At 49.6% G+C, this 20,271-nt stretch overlaps 1 protein-coding gene across 2 annotated transcripts in view; it reads left to right on the forward strand.

Annotated features, from left to right (window-relative positions):
- THOC1 (THO complex subunit 1) overlaps positions 1-20,271 on the forward strand; it is a 449,280-nt gene that overhangs the window by 398,214 nt on the left and 30,795 nt on the right. For both annotated transcript variants that reach the window (XM_086965617.1, XM_086965619.1), the window contains exon 19: positions 136-283. In XM_086965617.1, the coding sequence (XP_086821743.1) occupies positions 136-283 (148 nt within the window). The remainder of the gene's footprint in view (positions 1-135; positions 284-20,271) is intronic.

Here is a 20,271-nt window from a genome sequence, read left to right on the forward strand (position 1 = left end):
TGGCAGAATGTACTGCAGAGTTCAGAGACGCATGGTTTTCATGGTTGCTTATTCAGACTACTTTTAAAAAAAGTTAGATCTAGCTGCCTTTTCAGTTAATGGACAAATTATAAATACAAAAATTTTGTTTTAAAGGGTGGTGAAAAACTCAAATTATGGATGGAGAGCATTAAGATTATTGGCACGCCGAAGTCCCCATTTCTTCCAACCGACCAACCAACAGTTTAAGAGCTTACCAGACTATCTAGAAAATATGGTCATAAAATTGGCCAAGGAGTTACCAGTAAGTATGGTTTTCTTTGTGTTTGTTTGACCTATCAAATGTCTTGCGCATATTGTAGGCCTAAAAACTGTCATTGATGGAGACACTCCTTGATAAGGACATCTATATGTATTCATCCAATATCCTGTCGGTGTATTACTAGTATAGTGGTCACACAGCAATAATTGTATGTTACGTAGGTAATACAAGTTTGTAAATGCATGAAAGGTCCTGGCATGGTTTGTTGGTGTCGGTAAGTGATGAAAGAAAAGGTTACTTACTTGTAGTCCTAGTTTTGCATCATAAGAATCTTTATTGAACTCCTCCTAAACATTTGAATGATCTCACGCTCTCTGCGTAGACCCAGAGTACTGTAGCATAGGTATGATGTGCAAAAAGTATAATGAAGGGTGCCAAGAATCCATTTCTCCATAAGATGAAGCAGCACCCTAAAAGAGTCTATTACAAATAGATTTTATTCTGGACAACTAAATGGGTTCATCCTCATTTTTAAAACAACAACATATTAAGTGTAAAAACAGCTTAAAAATGTGTAAAGGTCAAGAAATAATGTAACTTGATAGACTTCATTTTGTAAATAGAGTGAAAGGAGTCCTCTCTGGGGCGCTAGAGGGCGCGCAAGCCAAATGGCCGCGCTTGCGTGAGGCTCCTGCTTCCTGGAGAACTGATCTGACATTTATCCTTAAAAACTGGGTTGCAAATTCGCTTCAACTACACAGGAGGATTCATTGACCTGCCATCCTTCCTCGGTGAAAGTTTCAAATTGCTCCGATGCTTCGTCCCTGAGAACTGGCGCGGGACGGAATTGCCCGGGATTGCTGCCAGAGAGGTGCGGAAGGCGGAGCCTGCTACTGGGAAAGACGGCAGTCTAACACGAGGCGCCTAGGCTGCGGCAGTCGATTTGGCTGGTAAGCTGGAGATAACCGATGACGTGTTTGGCAGTGATAGCGGAAACGGGTCGTCTGCTCGCAGCGTGGGACCCTGCAGGCAGCTGCAGCGTTGAAAGCCCAGCAACGTTACAGGAATAACAGCCGCCACTGAGGCTTATGAGCAGTTGCAAATCAGGGTGGCAGACCTATTGGGTAACCTGCGGCGAACTACTGTGGGCGAATTCTCGAGGCACCAGCCTGAGGTGCTCGGAACTCGCGACCCCTCCCCCGAAGACTGCGGAGGCTGGTGAGAACGACGAGAGATGCCCTGCTGCGACGGTGAGGCGGGAAACGGCTGGGAGGCACACAGGCGCATTGGAGGCCTAGCGGCTACAAAGGAGGGCTGTGTAGGCCAAGACAGAGATTGCTGTTCAGGCCGCAGGTGCAGAGGACGATAAGCGGTGGCGGTGGTGAAGCGGCACAGAGGATATTGGCATTAGCATTTGGCTAGTAGAAAGGTCCGTATGCAGGGGCTGCTAGCCCACCTGCCCCCACTCCCCCCCGCCTCCCCCCGCCTTACACCTTCCTCGCTATGTCTGAACTGTGATGGTGCACACTGAATGGCTTGCTTGGGCAATGAGCAGGCCGACTGTGTGAAGGCCTGTAGACCTGAAACTGGATGCTTGTACACTGCTGGGCGCATTACCGAACCCCCGCCGCCAGTGTGGTGATCCTGAAAATAGAGGTATATTGGTGTTGTACGGCCTCTAAGCTGAGGGCTGGTGTGGATAGACATGTTGCACTGAGGTTCAGACTGAAGCTGTGGCTATACCTGACAGGGCGGTGCGGTGTGCTGTGACCTACGGCCGGCACACGGTCAACAGATAGCGACTTTGCGGATACTGCCTCTACTCTCGACGTCGCTCTGTGTTGCAGACGGTGCCAAAGAGGAACCTGCGCTGTGTGGCGGCGGCTGACCTACGAAAGTCCTGAGTAGGGGAAGCTATGGGGGAGCCAGACACCCGACAGCCTAAACTCAACTTTGAGGCTGCGAAGAAAGGACCTAAGCCGGGCTCAGCTGATGTGGAACTGGCCACTGCGGAAATGCCGGGCAATAGTGCGACATCCCCCGACTTGGACATGAGGCAGATTTGACAGGAAATGAGGCAAGGGTTCGCTACAGTTGTCGACAAGGTGGACTGCATGTCCTCCAGAATGGATGCCATTGTACATAAGGTGGACCAACATGAGGAACGCCTTAAGGAGACCGAGAGGCGGATATCGAGCACTGACGATCTCACTGCAGGTCATGCAACACAATTGGCAAGAATGGATAAGCTATTGCGTGTCATCGCAGCAAAGAATGAAGATTTGGAAGCCCTTAGTCGTCGCAACAATATATGCGTTACGGGCATTCCGGAATCCACAGACACTGGGCGCATGGAGGACTACATTGAGAAGCTACTATGACGTCCATTGGGTCTGAGGCATTCCCAACACATCTAATCGTAGAACGAGCACTTCGGTCGCTCGGGCCCAAACCAAAACCTGGCTGTCCTCCGAGACCTATCATTGCACGCCTACTAAATTATCGCAACCGTGATGTGGCCCTACGTGCAGCGCGCGCACAACAAGAATTGGTGTACAATGGGGTTTCTTTCTCCATTTTTCCAAGCTTTACTCCGATAGTATAGGAAGAAAGGCGCAAATTCATAGAGGTCAAGAAAAAATTGCGAGCAGCACAAATTGATTACGCCTTGCTGTATCCGGCACGCCTCCGTGTAACGCATCAAGGGAAACAAAGATTTTTTACAAACCCACAGCAAGTGGAGGACTATCTGCATGCGCTGAAGATGCCGCGTCGAGGAGGACATGTGCGAGAAGAAGGGCCCCGGGAACATGAACATGGCGCTGATGAGGAGGATTGAACTGTGGACTAGACCGATTGCTCTACATAATATAGAGACCGCTGTTGAAAACATTGGGGACCAGCGGCGAGCTGTGCTGGAAATAGGTCTATGGCTGACTGACCAACGAAGTTTGAAGTTGTACCAGTGGTAATGTATTCCAGGACCCGTTTCCCTCCCCAGGACTGAGCCTAGAGGTCGTACAGGTCCGAAGGCCGGGGGAGAGGGAAGCGGTTGAGCAAGCTCTCTAGAATGAACCCCAATGGGTATTCCCCTGAATGCTATTGTAAATCTTGGCGAGGGGTGATGTTGCTGTTGGGGACAAGAGGGGTTGGGATAATTCTTCTGGCAAGTTGGGGTTGCTTCAGTGGGAGGGGGGTAGGTTGGAGGGCGGGAGGAGCGTGGAGGAGGGGGATGGTTGTTATGATTTAGATGTCACAGATGCACAAGATGACACTTCAGGACGACATGGTGGGGTGGGAGGGGCAAACCCTACGCCCGATTTGTTGAACTGCTTAGGATGCATTTCTCAGACACCTGATGGGCGACTCACCTGATTCATCTCTGGCGTTACTTTCCTGGAATGTTAGAGGCCTTAATGATGCACACAACGGTAGACAGGTCCTCTCATACCTTGACAGATACAAGGCACACATAATATTGTTGCAGGAAACGCACATTCCCCCACAGTCTAGCCCTTCCTTTGCCAGTAGGTGGGCGGGTGGTAGATATTTCTTGTCTTACTCCTCATATGCCAGGGGTGTGGCAATACTGGTTAAATGCTCAGTCCCCTTCATCCTGACTGGCCAAATGGTGGACACCTCAGGGAGGTATGTCATAATATGGGGGAGGCTGGGAGAAGGAACGATTACTATCGTAAATTGCTATGCCCCCAATACAGATACGCCAAAATTCTTTGCAATGGTATGGGGCAAGGTACTTGATGTTGGCTCTACACAGGTGATTTGGGGGGAGATTTTAATGTGGCCTTGGTGCCTGCATTGGACAGGGTGGATGGTCTGGCACACTATCACACCAAAGCAAGGGAGGCTCTGCAAGGTATAGTTGAAGAAGGGTCACTGATTGACAGCTGGAGGCATATGCATCCCATGAAACTGGAGTGCATTCATTTCACTTCATACACAGGCACTTGGGCACGGCTGGACTACTGTTTTCTATCAAGGGGTCTGGCTGTAGGTATCACCGCTGCGAAGCATTTGGCCCGTACATATTCCGATCATTGCCCAGTACTAGTTGTATTGCGGGTGCCTGGGTGTGACTGCCCCAGACCTGCATGGAGATTACAACCTACTTCTTTACTAGATATGGCGTTTCGGGAATAGCTGAGGGGAGATATACTGGACTTTTTTCCACGAAATAAGGGCACTGTTGACAGCGTTGCTATGGTATGGGAGGCCTTTACGGTCACAGTCCGCGGATGGTGCATAGCGAAAGGGTGTGGAGTACTGCGAGACATCCAACGCGCGATCCGCAGGCTGGAGGGAGACTTGAAAGAGTTAGAGCGTAGAATGCAGAGGGGGAATGGAGCCATTGTGCAAGAAGAGTTTAGAAATAAGTTGTCAGAATATGAGGAGGAAGCGGCAAGAGAGTCGAAATTCCGTAACAAATATTGGGTCGCCCGTAAATACGGAGAAGGGGAAAGGCCAGGAAAAGCATTATCCAGGGTCATACGGAAGGCTCGAGGAGATAACACTATCCACTATCCTTGAGCTTAATGATCAGAATTAAGTGGCATGTAGGGACAATGCTAGTCTCATGGACACTCTAGCCGCACACTATGAACAGTTGTACACCACGCGGGCCTCGGGCGCCATGGATTATAATGGTTACTTGGGGGACGTGGCCCTATGTTGGCCGAGTGATGTTCATAGAAAATTTTTAAGCGCCCCAATGGAACTGGACGAAATCAGGGAGGCAATCATGTCCCTGAAGAATGGGAAGGCGCTGGGTTTAGATGGTATACCGGCTGAGTTCTACAAATGCTACGTAGATGTAATGGCGCCGGTATTGCGTGAAGTCTTTGAAGATTCATTTGACAAGGGTATTTTACCACAAACAATGCGTGAAGTAGTGATCACATCTCTGTTGAAGTCTGGCAAAGACCCTAAAGACTGCGATTCCTATCGTCCCTTGTCCCTAATTAATTGTGATGCAAAGATTTTGGCCAAAGTCCATGCCACTCGATTGTCTCTGCTCATGACACAAATTGTACTTCCAGATCAGTCAGGTTTTGTCCCGTCTAGAGCGACCAGTCATAACCTCCGTACTCTTTTCTCCCTCATCCAAACGGTGGCACCGGAGTAACCACACTGCAGTGTTCTTGGATGCCTCCAAGGCTTTCGACTCGGTGGAGTGGAGCTACCTTTTCACTGTATTGCGCAAGATGGGTTTCCCACCTGTTTTCCTTACATGGATGCAGTTATTATACAATAAACCTACTGCGGGGGGTGCTTGTAAATGGCCACCTCTCTTCCAGCCTATCCATCACCAGAGGCACTCGGCAGGGGTGTCCACTGTCGCCCCTCCTTTTTGCCATAGCAATAGAGCCAATGGCATGCCGGTTACGACAGTTGCACCAGGAAAGTGCGTTTTGATGCTTCCAACGTCAAAACTCTGTATCGTTGTACGTGGACGACGTGACGTTATACGTCGCGGATCCCCAGCTCAGACTCAACGCATTGCTACGCGAGTTTAGTTTTTGGTAGACTGTCGGGTATAACTATTAATTGGAGCAAGTCCCAATTTTTCCCACTAACACCCGCTGTATCTGAATTCCCCTTAGAGTATCCGTTGGAATGGTGCCAATCTGATCTGAATTACCTGGGGTCCAGATCTCGAGAGATAGAGAGGAGACATTACGGATAAATTATGATACGACCATGATGCAATTGAAGGATACCATCACCTGCTGGATCGCATTGCCTTTATCAATGGCTGGCAGAGTCTCGCTTATTAAAATGGTCATACTGCCTCGTTTTTAGGTCTCGGTACTATCCGGTTCGTCAGAACCGGAAGTAGCGAGATCTTATGTCTGTTAGAGGGGCTCTTCATCCCGCCTCTAATTTTGGCTCTCTCCCATTGGCTGGCTTCCTAAATGGAGGCCAGCCATTGGAGGAGAGAGCCTTCACTCCAAATAGGCTCCGTCTTTTTCGGATTTGGAGGTGTGTTCGGTGTTCTTCTTTCCACTTTTTGGCCACGCCTACTTTTGAGCACCGAACACGCCCCCAAATCCGAAAAAAACAGAAGCTTGTGTCCGCCATTTTCTATCCTTCGCAGTGAAGGTAAGCCCGTGTTTGTTTCCCTCTGTGCCTTCTTCCCCTTGTCTGTTTCCCGCCCCCCTCCCGCTCTCCGTGTATTTTTGCTGTCCGTGTCTGTTTGTGCCTTCTTCCCCCTGTCTGTTTCCCGCCCCCCTCCCGCTCTCAGTGTATTTGAGCGCCTCGGCTGACTCTACTCATGTGTAAATCACTCACAGCAGACAGACACCCGTGAAAGAGGAGCAGGGCTGGGGAGGAGTGCTTAAAATTGAAAGGCTGAGAGGAAGGGTGGGGGCGTCTGTGGTGCGCCTGCTGGTGGGCACAACTGAGGGGGGGGGTTCAAAGTGAGATGAAAGCAGCCACGGCCCCACAAGAAAGCAAGCCCCTCTTTTTCACCCAGTGATCTCCTGCTTTGGCACCAAACAAAGCACTACAAGGTATCGGGATATTCCAAAAATACCGCAGGGAGTGAACGCTAATCTTTCATGGAGGCCCCTGACCTCGCGCTGGTGTGAGGCTTTCCTGGTGCTCGCACTGAGATCGCGGCGTCTGCGGTCCGTTGGGGTTGTGTGTGGGAAGGGAGGGGGTGCTTTTCACCAGTAACAGTATGAGGGTGCTGGCCTCCTACATTTCCGCGGGCGTCAGAAAAGAATCCCAACGAAATAATTAAAAAAAATAACAATTCTTGTGTTTTTCGCTAATCTCCCTTGGAAGCATGTTTAATGCTGGCCCGGCGCGTCAATGCACACCTGTGGGAAGGACAGGAGACCTCCCGACGAGAAGGTGCAAAGCGGGGAGGTGGGGGGGGGTGTATCTGGTACAGGGGGTCAGTTCTGGTGACGTCAGTGTGTTTCTGGCCGGGGTGCCTTCGGTTAATGCAGCACCAGGGGTGTGAACGCTCGAGGCGGTGTCCCCCGCACACCAGGCCTCGGCGTCGGGATGGAGAGCTTAGCCCCCCCCTCTGTCCATGGCAGACCCCCCGAGTCCGCCGCGTGGGAGGCAGAGCGGAGGCCCGCAGCTGGAGCAGGACACCTCTGAAAACATCATAGAAGCAAGTGTCTTGTATTTTTTTTAATAAAAAATATGAGTTCCGGGCCGTGGCGTGGCCCCTGGCTGCACCTGCAACGAGGGCACCTGGGGTGGGGGGACAGGGCAAGAACAGGGGCCGACCGGGGACCCACAGCGGGACCCACAGCGGGAACAGCCCGCGGCGCACAAGGGAAAAGGTGAGGAGAGGAACAGAGGGGGGGGGGGGGGGCGGGGGGGCGGGGGGTGTGTGACGAAAATAAATGAAGGGGGAAGAAGAGTGCAGGTCACACCTGGAGCAGCAACAGAGACCAGGCGAGGGGAGGAAAGATAGACATGGAAGGGGGGAATGGAGGTGTGAGGCCTGAGGGGGAGGGGCGGGGAGGAGAATTGAAGGAAGAAGAGGAAACCGTGCGGGGAAAAAAGGAAGGAGAAAATGAGAGCAGGCGAGGGGAGAATTTGAATCCACCGCTGCGGCCCTGCACACTCGGACCCGGAGTCCCGGCGGCCCCCCCCGCTCCTGTTGGTAAAGATTTGTGTTACTAAAAGTTCGTATAGCATTATAATGATTCCGTGCCCCCCCCCCCTCCCCCCCCGGTGCAGGGGACGCCACCATTCTTGCACACGCTCGTGCTCGTGAAACACCGGGCGTGGGCCTGTGCGTGAATGAACACATATGTAAGCACAGACCCCACAGGGGCAGCGGCCTCTGTCCGGTTTGAGCACCAAGCACGTGCCCCCAGTTCACGTCCCCGATGCCATCGGGTGGATCAAAGGGTGGCCGAGACCCCCTGTGGAGCCCGTGTCCACTGCTAGTGTGAAGCTCCCCAGGGCGCCGGGCTCGCGGGTGTGCGTGTGCCCCACCTCTCACTGTCAGCCTGCACCCAGCATCCTATAGCCACAGGGCGGGGTGCCAGGAAAAGGAAGGCGAGCAGGACATCGGTCCTGAGTGGAAGAGTGTGGGGGATGCCAGAAGATCGTGGCGTCTGCGGCCCGTCGGGGTTGTGTGTGGGAGGGGAGGGGGTGCTTTTCACCAGGAACAGTATGAGGGTGCTGGCCTCCTACATTTCCAGGGCAATGCACGTGTGAACAATAGTAGTGTTAACGGCTTCTCAGCTATTGGGCACAGTGGGTTGAGCACTTGTTGCAAAGTCCACTAGAGGATGCCAGCTTTTTCACCCAGCTGGTAACTGAATTACTCTATTTCGTTACTAGAATGTTAATCTTATTACAATAAAATTATTGTGAAAATAATATGTACGCTTGTATCTCTGGAACTCTGACGTATGCAATTATGTGCCCCGATGCTCCATAAAGTTAGAAAACTAGGGATTCTTCCTGGGGCCTTTGTTGTGCAACATTTTCTCTGCCGCATCGATCAGATGTTTCATTTCAAACTAAATTACAACAGTGCGCGGAATGCAGAACTTTATTAAGATGTTTGAGGTCTCCTATTACATAATGAATCTCCTTTGGCACAGTGACTGCGCACGAGGATGCGAGCGCCAGGTCCCATGCCTGCACTTGGCAACAGAACTGCACACTCAGATGAAAGTCATGACTCGGCCTGAAATCTAATAAACCTTGAACTCGCACAGACCCATGGGCGGATCTCTGCGCTTTCGGCAGATGTGGAAATACAGCTTGGATCGTTCTCGTTTTAATTCAATTGCCAAATAATTTGCGCTGCTTGTCTTGCTTCTGCCACCCTGTTTGTCACTCTGACTCACAGGACCCCCCGCCCCCTGCTCTCCTCCCCCTTTTACCACCCTGTGCTCCACCCACGCATCCGCAACCCTCCACCAATTCGAAAGCCGAGCTCGCGGGAGATTTATTTATTTTGCAAAGCATCAAATATCGTCTTCCAGTCACGTCATAGTACTTGTTTTTTTTTCCATATATAAGAAAGGGGGTGAGGACGCCGCTGTGTCTAGAGTAATGCATATTTTAATTGTTTAAAGATCCTTCAACTAGTATTACCTGAACGTGAGGTACGGATCCTGGTAGGGACGACTCCGCATTTCATCCTTTGGATGGGGATACAGTGACTAGCAATTAAATGATCAACATTAATGCCTGTTATTTATAGCAATTCGAATTGGGAAAAAACGTCAGTTTTAAGTGCCGTATAAATAAATGAGATGACTTAGCGAGTAAAATTCTGGCCACTGGGATATGCTGTGCTATTTATGCCACAAGGGCCAATCCTGGCAAGGCAGACGCTGCTTCCATCCCTCGGATTTGGGCAACCGAGTACTATTAAATTTAGTAACAGATATTTAAATACAAATTATTATTATCCTCATTATTACAGCTTAAACCAATTCGGAACACTTTAAAAGTGAAACTATTAACAAACCGTCCCTATTTTGACAGTCATTTTCATTATAAATTCCTCTAATTTTTTTTCAATAGTGAAATTACATTTAAAGTCTCCTGTAATATGCAATACTGTGAATTTCTGACATTGCAAAGTGGAAGTAAGTTCACTGATCCTGCTTGGATATGTACATCGTTTCTCCCTTCATTAGTGCCTCTCACCACTACATCCTGAAAAAAACTATGCGTTGTCACAGGAAACCTGAAGTTAAAAAAGACAGCATATGGCATTGTTAATTGTTAAGAAAGAACTAACAAATCGTGTATTTTTAAAACTTGGGATTGGATTGAAGTAGAGTCTGGGGGTGTTTGGATTTTAATTACCAAAAGGCAGTTGGGGTTTAGAGCTGGCTCCGGGCTCGCTCCCAACCTTTGTTATCCTTGGGTTCCTCATGTGGTTTTAGCATGGCATAAACACAGGGAATTACACTTCACAGCCAGAGGCTAATGCAGCTGGGACCATGCTGCTAAAGGCCTGATTTTTGTATTGATGTCTATGACTTAGTCAGGGAAAGCTATATAGAACTGCTGGCGTTGATGCGAAAGGAATATGCCAATCACTCATGTAAACAGTACATAACCGTTCAGAAAAGCCCACTTCCCCATAAGCTTTTGTAATAAACGTAGAATTAATTTCCTTTGACTCTCTGTTTTGGTGCTTTGTATTCCGTGCCAACAGTTGGTGCCTTTGTGAGACACAAATTAGGAGTGAGGTGGGAGGAAAGACGTAAGAAAATGGACACTATTGGTTTCATCTCTATACAGTGTGTCTTTAGTGAGATGCTGGAGCAAGGAGGGAGTGTGAGAATGAGAGAGGGACTATACAAGAAGGAGGGAATAGAAACCACAAAGAGAGGTGGAATAAAACAATAATACAACAAAGAAACGACAAAGCACAGGGTGCAAGGAAGCAGAATCTTCCAGGAGAAAGGTGCAACTATCCATGAAAACCAGGTAACTTTAAGCAGAACTGACGGCATGTGCTTTAGACCTTTGTTTTGAAGGTGTTGCATTCCTTATTAATATCCAAGTCTCTGTGGCTTTCTGTGTGTGTGGCTCTGTGTCCGCGACTACTCTCTAATACTCTCTAATGCTCACCTATTGCCATTGTGAATGACAATACCATTTATTTATGTTTTAAAAAAAATGAATAAAAATGTCATGAGCAATGCCAATAGCTCTACCTTTAATAATGCCGAGACCATTGCATTGTAAATGCTTGTTTATATTTCTTCCTCAATATACCCTATCACCCGGGAGCGTATTTCTTCAAAACCCTGAAATCGGAATTGATTAGGCTAGTCTGGGGAGGACACCAGCCGAGGCTTCAGTGGACTGTTCTGACCCAGCCGTATGGCAAAGGAGGCTTTGACGTCCCAGATATGGAGGCATACTATCTCAGTGCTCAGGCACATTACGTATATCATTGGATTACACCTACTCGATATATGCCGCATATAGTGGTGGAGGACTGGATTGCACGACCGTTGCCGCTCAGTGGTGTCGTCCATGGTCCCGCTACAGTCCTTGAGACACCACCTACCATGGTGTCCTGTACTATAGATGCATGGCAGAGAATACTGCATAAATTGCGGATCCCTTTGCTGTGTGCGTCACGCTTGCCCCTGACCTATCACCCTAGAGTGAAAGTGATACAAGAAACTGGCTTCCAAAACATGTGCAAGCGTCTTCACATAACACTTTTGGGAGATCTGATTTTTGATGGGATGTTTCGTTCCAAGGAGCAATTCTTTGGTGATACTGTCCCCACACCCCTAGACATTTTTAGGTCTCGCCTCTCAATGCGCATGCGCATTGAGCGGAGCGAGACTATAGGAACTTAAACAGAGTTTAACCAAGCACACAATTCCACTGGCGATTTGATGCAGTGCATGTGCGCTTTTAGCTCAATGTGCAAGCGCAATGAGTTAAAATGCGCGTGCACAGCATCAAATCGCCAGTCTTCGCCATCTGTTCCCCAGCCGCCAGCACCTCCCCTCTCTCTCCCCGCACACAGCCAGGCTCGCATTTCTCCTCCCCCTCCCCAGCCACCAGCACCTCCCCTCTCTCTCCCTGCACACAGCCAGGCTCGCATTTCTCTTCCCCCTCCCCAGCCGCCAGCACCTCCCCTCTCTCTCCCTGCAGTTTCACAGCCGTGTTGTTTTCCTCCCATTTCTTGTTTTTGCAGAAGTGCTTTTTTTAAAAACAAAATATAGTCCTCAGTTTTTTGATAACATGCAAAATATACGATGGCAAGAAAGGCTGTATGAAGAGAGTTTGCGCGCCCCTCGTCTGTATTCCATCTCATGCAAATCAAAGCAGCATTGAAGCAAGCCTGTATCTGCATATAAATAAATCAAAGTCAACTGTGTCCCAACTAAATTTCCTTCTCTTTGATGTCCAAGACAGCCGCTGGCTAATCCCTATGCATATGTGGCAAGCTCTGTCACCAAAGCCAACCTTGCAGCGAACGAAGAAGGTCGCCATTTGCATGACACTCAGAGGATTACCATGTTGGCTACACGGTCATCCAGTCACGGTGCAGCCACTTTCCTGGCTCAACAAGCGGGCGCTCAGGAAATCTGCGTGTTTACAAGGTGATTAGCCTCTGTAACAGATTAGCATTTAATAGGTGTTGCGCTTCTATCAGACTGGCAAAGAGGGCAATCTAAGCAAAGATGCCCACTCCCCCGAAGAAGTAAGGTGTTTATCTGATCTGCGCACTTAGCTTAAAGGCGCACTTCCCTCATTTCAATTTCAGGTAACTCGAGACGTGTCGGGCTGTTGATCTGTTTACCTAACTTCATGCCACTTGATGTTTGCTTATTGAGCTGTTTGCTCGGATATTTGTTTTGGGGCCACGGTGATTTAAAACTGCTTTTTTTTTACTTTGAATCGCAAATGTAATGTCAGTCATCACATCATCAGCCTCCCTCCCACAGGCAGCCATCTGTTTGTCTCCCCGCACCGCCCCCTGCTGCAGGCGTGGTTTTCTCACTCTTGATTGCACGCAGGTTAACTTTATTTTACTGACATTCCAATGCTCTACATCACGTGAAACTTTTCTACATTTTTGTTTCTCTCTTGCTATGAAATATGTTTCTACTTTATAATTTGTCCTAAGTGCTTTTTTGGCTACTTTTGTAAATTTTTTCTGTATCCGAATATGTCAGTGCTTTGGGAAGCAGGTTCACGTTTTTTGCTGTCAAATAGGCACAAGAGCATCCTCATAGCCTCTCCATGTGTATTTAGGGATAACTCCTAAGCCCTCGTTGGAAGAGCTTAGAGTTCTGCTACGAGCGCACTGTTTCTCTCTCCTTCGTAGATAGAGCTGAAAATATGCCAGGCCCTCTCAGCGATGGTCACGGTTTACAACATTATCCTCTGTTTAATGGGAGCCAATGTAAAGGCTTCAAGTTTTACATAGTATTGTCTTTTGGGGCATGCCAAAATAAGATAGGCCGCTGCATTTTGGAGTAGTTGGAGTTTATTAAGAAGTCCTCTTGGTAGTCCAACTCACATCCTCACCCACCCTCAACCTCACACCCTCACTCATCCTCACCCCCTCATCCTCACACACCCTCACTCACCCTCACCCTCACCCACCCTCACACCCCCCTCACCCAGCCTCACACCCTCACACACCCACACCCATCCTCACCCCCTCATCCTCACACACCCTCACACACCCTCACTCACCCTCACTCACCCTCACTCACCCTCACTCACCCTCACACACCCTCACTCACCCTCACTCACCCTCACTCACCCTCACACACCCTCACACACCCTCACTCACCCCCCTCACAACCCTATCACACTCACGCAGCCTCACACCCTCACCCTCCCACACCCTCACCCCCACACACCCTCACACACCCTCACCCCCCTGACCCCCCTCACCCTCGCACCCTCTCACCATCACCCCCCCTCACCCTCACACCCCCTCACCCTCACACCCCCTAACCCTCACCCCCTCACACACCCTCACACACCCTAACCCTCACACCCCCTCACCCTCACACCACTCAGTGCTACAACACATATTGTGTTACAATAGGTGTCACATTTGCGAAAGATACAAATATTGGCATTGTAAATAACAAAGCTATTAATTTCGCTATTTTCAAAACAAGCACATAAATAAAAAATGTGTCCTTTACAATACCAATAGCTCAAACTTCCCTAATGCGAGACCTATTGCATTGCTGTGCTTCTCTCCCCTGCTGCACTCTCCTGCTCTCTAGAGATGTGGCCTAACGACCAGAGCTGCCATCTAAGTCACGTAAATACAAAACATGTTGCATTCCAAATGCTATAGGTGTCACATTCGCGAAAGTTATAACTATTGGCGTTGTAAATGACAAAGCTGTCAATTTAGCTATTTTAAAAACCAACAAATAAATAAAATAATTGTCTTTTACAAGACCAATAGCTCCAACTTTTCTAATCCGAGACCTATTGCATTTCCAATGCTTGTTTATTATATACGACTGCGGGAAGGTATGAAACAACTCCTCTCAGACTACCCGCGAGAACCGGAGGTAGTCCCTCCCCTGAATGTTTTATTGGGCAGCACTGACGGTACACACTTGGTATCGAGAATATATAGCAGCTATCGCACACACATTCCAGAGGTGGTGGGGAACGCCAGGGGGCACTGGAACGTTGACTAGGGCAGGAGCTTACTGATGAGCAATGGGAATACTGTTGTGAAGTTACCGGACGTATCACCTCGAGCTGTCTCTTTAAGATTATTCATTAGAAATTCTTACATAGGGTATATTATATGCCTGCCAGGAAGTATAGGTTCAAATTAGCTGACATTGACAGTTGTGAGACATGTAGACAGCCAGGGGCTGGATTGCTCCGTTTGTCATGGGAATGCCCACAGATATGGCACTATTGGGAGAAAATCCAAGGTGCTCTGGAGAAGATGTTACATTTGACCTTTGTTATGGATCCCATAACCCTCCTGCTTGGGTATACTTCACACATACCTAAAGGACACAGAAAGTTCTTAGATATCGCCCTGTTGCTGGCTTAGTGGCGACTTGCATACAGATGGGGGAGGGGGAGGGCCCAGAAATTTAAAGAATGGCTACAGGACATGATATACTGCCAGGATCAGGTTGGAATTTATGCCGAAACACAGCCCATGTCCTCGAGGCCCAAGGACATCTGAGGGCCACTATAGGACTATATACTACAACAGGGAGATACCACAGTAGATGAGGAGGTACTAGCGGGGGTTGGACTATAGGAAGTTGGGGGCACGCCTGATAGTAGTTGATTGTTTTGAGGATATCGGCTGCGATGTAATGTACTGTTTGGAAGACGGTTTCGACATTGTCAAACTGTGTAGGACTGCATATGATCCGTTACGAGGGTTCTGTAACATGTGATACTGCCTTGCCCTGTAGTGAGTTATGTATCTTTGAGAGGACGTGTCATGTTTGTTTTCATTTTTCTTTTTTACCCACTCTTATCTCTGCGTGGGAAATGCACTCCTACCCACTGTGAAGCATACAGGACTGCTTTCATTGAAAAATTTCACTGTAGTGCTTACTGTGCTGTCTTATTGTATTGCACTTGCAAAATGACAAAAATAAAGTTTTTTAAAAAAAAGGAGTCCTCTCTATTTTTTTTTTTTAATGGAAAAGTCAAGAATATCAAACGTTCGAATGCCCAACTCCATGAAGGGGGTTGTTTATGTCTTCAGTGATAATTCATACGATGCAGAACTTTAGACTATGTAGGAAGCTGGCTCCTTATATAGCGGACCAAAACAAGGTACACTGTGTAAAGAGTCCAGGCAAACCCCAGTTGGTTTACTGAGGCACAAATAATATCCCAAAAGCTCTCTTTTGTGGTAGTGTGGGCGAGCTGTTAGGCATATCAGAGGGTAGTTCTAAGCATTTGTTGTACTCACAGAGGCAATAAATGAGACACACAATCAAGAATAAATCCAAGACCAATTTAGAAAAATGTCATATTTGTATATACATTTTGATACCAAGAACTTCGTTATCAAATAAGTCATTTTTTAAAAACATTGAAATTTGTAAATAAGTAAAATAGTCACTTAAATGAACCTTTATGCACAAATCTTTCCTATGGAGGGAAAAGGCATAGATAGCATAGCGGTGTTTGCGGTCAGTTTCTGGGGATATCCTTTGGAACTTAAGGTTGTAGGGGGCCAAGGTCCAAAGTACTACCAGCGTGTTGGATTACCTGCTGTGGGTCGTCCTGTTGCAGAGGTGCTGGTTGGATTGGTAGCTGTGCGCCCTGCACCGGTAAGAAGGGGGCCACCTAGAAACAGGCTGCAGAGGAGTACTTTGGGACAAGTCCATGAGCTCCTAGTGGGGGGCTCTGGTCACAAGGGTCTTGTGAAAAAGGGAGCACAGTCGGTACTCAGACTGGAGGATTCAGTACATAGTTAAAGACTGCGTTCTGTGCGTCCTAGGGCCTTGTGGTCATCAGTCTCAACGGTTGAGGGTGCAAAAATCAGCACAACTGGGCCACTTTGGAAGTGTCTCTGCAGAGCCTTCGTCCCTCGACGGCTGTTCTGTGTCATTGGAGTCCAGACTGGACTCTGTCTGGTTGAAAGGAGTTTGGTACCCCGAGTATTGGTCCTGTGCACTTCAGTTGGTCCTGGGGTCCTCTTACTTGATGGGGGAATGGATCTGACCTTCAGGAGAACAGGAACCTCTTCCTGGAGTTGGGGGGCTGCAGCATTGGACTGGCCTGTGAGCGGCAACTCAGTGAACCAGACTTTTCTTTTCGGTGCCTATGGAATGCAGGGGAGTAGCTTCTCTACTCTAATGGAGATTGCTAGTAATTTGCGAAGGGCTGGCAGTCTCCCAGCGTTCTTGCAAGCTGGTCAGCTGCAGGAGAAGTCCTTAGATATCATCATTAGCCTTCTTGCGGTCTGGCTGTCCCTGACTTCGAGCTATATTACCTAGCCGCACAGTTTCAGGCGCTTACCTAGGCAGTGGCGCTGGAATTCAGAGGCCCTGAAAGAGACTATGAGCCGGATGTACCTAGACATGTGCTGGCGTTTATCATTCTCCAGCAGAAATTGCATATGTACTCTCTGTCCATTGAGGAACGCACTTTGAGGCTTTGCTGAAAACGTTACCACAATAGAGTCAGGATGCAGTGCCCTTACGCCCCGGAAATACCTTTAGGTATGTGTACCGCCCTACCGCATGGCGGAGACTGGGGGGCCCTCGCAAAATGGGAATCTCTTGGACTACAAGTAGTGGGCGACCTGTAGGATGATGGAACCTTGTTACCCTATGGGGAGTTGCAGGAGAGATTCGGGCTCCCACTGGAGTACTATTTAATTCATACTGCCTTGATAGCCGCCATACAAAAACATTGGGGAGGGGGGCTGTTGGAACCACTGGTGAGCTCAGCATGCCAATATGTAGTAATGGCGGCGGACACCTATAAAGCTGTTACCTGCTTACATAAACGTATGCTTGGGGAGGGCTCGCTACCGCTGCAGAAATTACACGACCAATGGGCAACAGATATTGATAGAGACATACCGGACCTGGCCTGGTCGCAGATAGTACAAAGGGCGTGGAAGTGCACTAGAAATGCCAGATTTCAATTGATTCAATTTTTCATACTGCACAGGGCTTACCTCACCCCTGCAAAGATCAACCAATTTTTTCATTTGGACACCACTGGTATTGGCTAAAAGGGAAATCACACTCCACTGGAAAGATGCGGGAGGGCCAACTTTCACTAGGTGGAAAGCTGCGCTACTTACATGGACGGGGAGTGGGAGTGTAATTCGGCTGCAACTGGCCCAGAGGTCCTGTAATGAGAAGGCACTGGATGCAGCCTTGGCGTGGGAGGCCCTAGTTATTGAATTGAAGGCGGTAGATGATGACTCTGGATCAGAACTGAGTGAACATTCGGGAGGTGGGACTTAGCGGATGATTGCGCCACTATGGGAGATAGAATGGATGAATACCCCTCTTTCCTATTGTAGACATGTTTAATTTCCTTTTGTCATTATATAGTGATATATGGATAGTACCCTGTACAGTTATGTTGCTCCAATTGACTGCAGAGATAAGTTACGCAGTTATTAGTGGCACGCCGGTGAGGGAGGGTGAACTGTGGGAGGGACCGGTAGGGTAGAGTAGTTGATTTCAGGCTATAAAGCTCTACAGCACGTGTATACCTATGTTGCAGACAGATTCCTTGCTAGTATTCTAGGGGTGTCGAGGCTATGTAGGTGCTGATTAATGGTCGAATTATATTTATCCTGGCCTTTACACTGTCTGTATTGCTGTATACCGTATGCTTATATAATTCTTTGCGATGACACTGAGGAGCCTGTCCGACTGTAATTAACTACTGGGTTTGTTGTTTGTGGTTGAAAATCAATAAACAGATTTCCCCAAAAAAATCATTAGCCTTCTTGCCCTAAGTTCCAGGGGTACCATTTACTAAGGACTTACAAGGGGTCCTAACGGTATTGCGAACTGGGGGAACAATTGTACAGTTTTAGTGAAAGATCTTGCACTCGGGATATGGATAGTAGGAACCCAGTGCACTTCTGTCGAAACTGTATCAGATACAAGTCAAAGATTTGGGGTGACCATGTCGAAAAGGGGCACTTTCTTACAGAGTAAAAGAAACTAACCTTTTTTTCTGTATCTTAGGATCTCCATTCTTTATTATAAACTCTTGACTAGAGTAGCAAGCTTTAATAGTAGACCAGCGGTTCGTGGGCACAAGAAAAGAACAAAATATTGTATCTGAAAGAGACACGTTAGTGATAGGTTCCTTACCTTAGAATATCCCCAGGCGTCAGACTGGATCCGGAAACATTTGCGTAGCAGTACCCTTAGGCTTCGGTAGGCGTCTGCGGCTCCGCGTCCGTCGTCGGCGCCGTGATGACGTCGTCGGAGTACTTAGACACCGCCTCCGCGTGCTGACGTCAGTTCTTCTTTTTTCCGCGCCAGCAAGCGCAGATCTGGAAAAAGCAGTAACCCGTAGTCAATTTTTGACTAACCCTTTTTGATCCTTTTGATCTTTTTTCGAAGTCTAACGACTCCGATCGGTGCCTAAGGATGCCTGGCTTCAAGCACTGTGAGGATTGCGACCGCACGATGTCGGTCACGGATCCGCACCACCTGTGCCTAACTTGTCTAGACGTCGACCACGATGACAAGGCCTGCTCCGACTGCCAGGCCCTCTCCTTAAAAGCCAGGCGGGAGCGGTCCCGCAGGCAACTCGAGCTCTGGCAGTCGGTCCCGCACCGTGCGAGGTCCCGGTCCCACGGGAGGTCGAGGGACAGGTCGCGGGCTCAGAGCCACCACAGCTCCGAGAGTCTGCACCACTCCTCCGGGTCGAAGTCGTCGTCAGGTAAGAAGCACAAGAAGTCGAAGAGATGTCATCGCTCTTCTGACTCCCCCCCCACCCCCCCTAACGCTCGCACGATGCGGCCGGGGGTTCGGGTGACACCGCCCACGCGGCTCCTTCAGGGTCCCTGGGTGAGACGCGACGCCGGAGATCGAGCGCTTCCTCATGGCCATGAGGTCCCTCTCTCCTCCGACGGGCTCCGCGGTGCCTTCGGGCCCAGCGGACCCGTCTGGGGCCCCTAGCGGGTCGGGGGCTTCGGCCCGACACCGTTGGGTACTTCGGCTCCGACGCCGCCGGCGCCTTCGGGCTCGGCGCCGCGGGGCCCCACTATCCCGACACCGCCGGAGCCTTCGGGCCCGGCGCCGCAGGGTCAAGCGGTTCCGACGCCGCCGGCGCCTTCGGGCCCGGCGCCGCGGGACCCTTCTCCTCCATCGGGATCTGGATCGTCGCCGGTGGACCTTACAACCTCCCCGGCGTCGGACTGTCAGGTGTCGCCTCCGGCGCCGTCCTCGGGCGGAGCCGTCCCCGATGCCTCCTTCATTCCTGTTCCGACGTCGGAATGGCGCCGCTGGGCGCCGCTTTCGACGGCGTTTATAGATTTTCACTTCTATGAACAGGCCCCATTAACTGAGAACCCTGAGTATCAGGAGATGGGTGAGGAGGAGGATTGGGAGGGTTCTGAGGACCCTCTGACCCGTGAGTGTCAGTCACGAGAGGACTGGACTGGGGAACTTGGGGAGGCCAGTGGCCTGGACACCTCTCCAGACACTGGTTTTGTCTCCCCTCCTACCGTGGCTTCGGAGGAGGGGGCAACATATAGTGTGGTGTTGATGAGGGCTGCCAGGGCCTTGAGCTCCCCGTCGCGGCGTGAGGACTAACCTCCTCACTGAGGTCCTTAAACCGCAGTCCTGCTCGACCGAGCCTCTGCTGCCCTTTAATGAGGCCTTGACCGACGTTCTTTTGGGCACTTGGTCCAGGCCCGCTACAGGTTCGCCCGTAGATAGGAATGTGGCCAGACGCCACCGCCCGGCCCCGGGCGACCCATGTTTCCTATCCACCCACCCCACCCCGAGAGTCTGGTTATCCAGGCCTCCAATTCCCAGACCGCATTCCCGTCTGCTCCGCCGGACAGGGAATCCAAG

This window comes from Lissotriton vulgaris, chromosome 4_1 (assembly GCF_964263255.1).
Source record: "Lissotriton vulgaris chromosome 4_1, aLisVul1.2, whole genome shotgun sequence".
In the NCBI taxonomy this organism is placed as follows: domain Eukaryota; kingdom Metazoa; phylum Chordata; class Amphibia; order Caudata; family Salamandridae; genus Lissotriton; species Lissotriton vulgaris.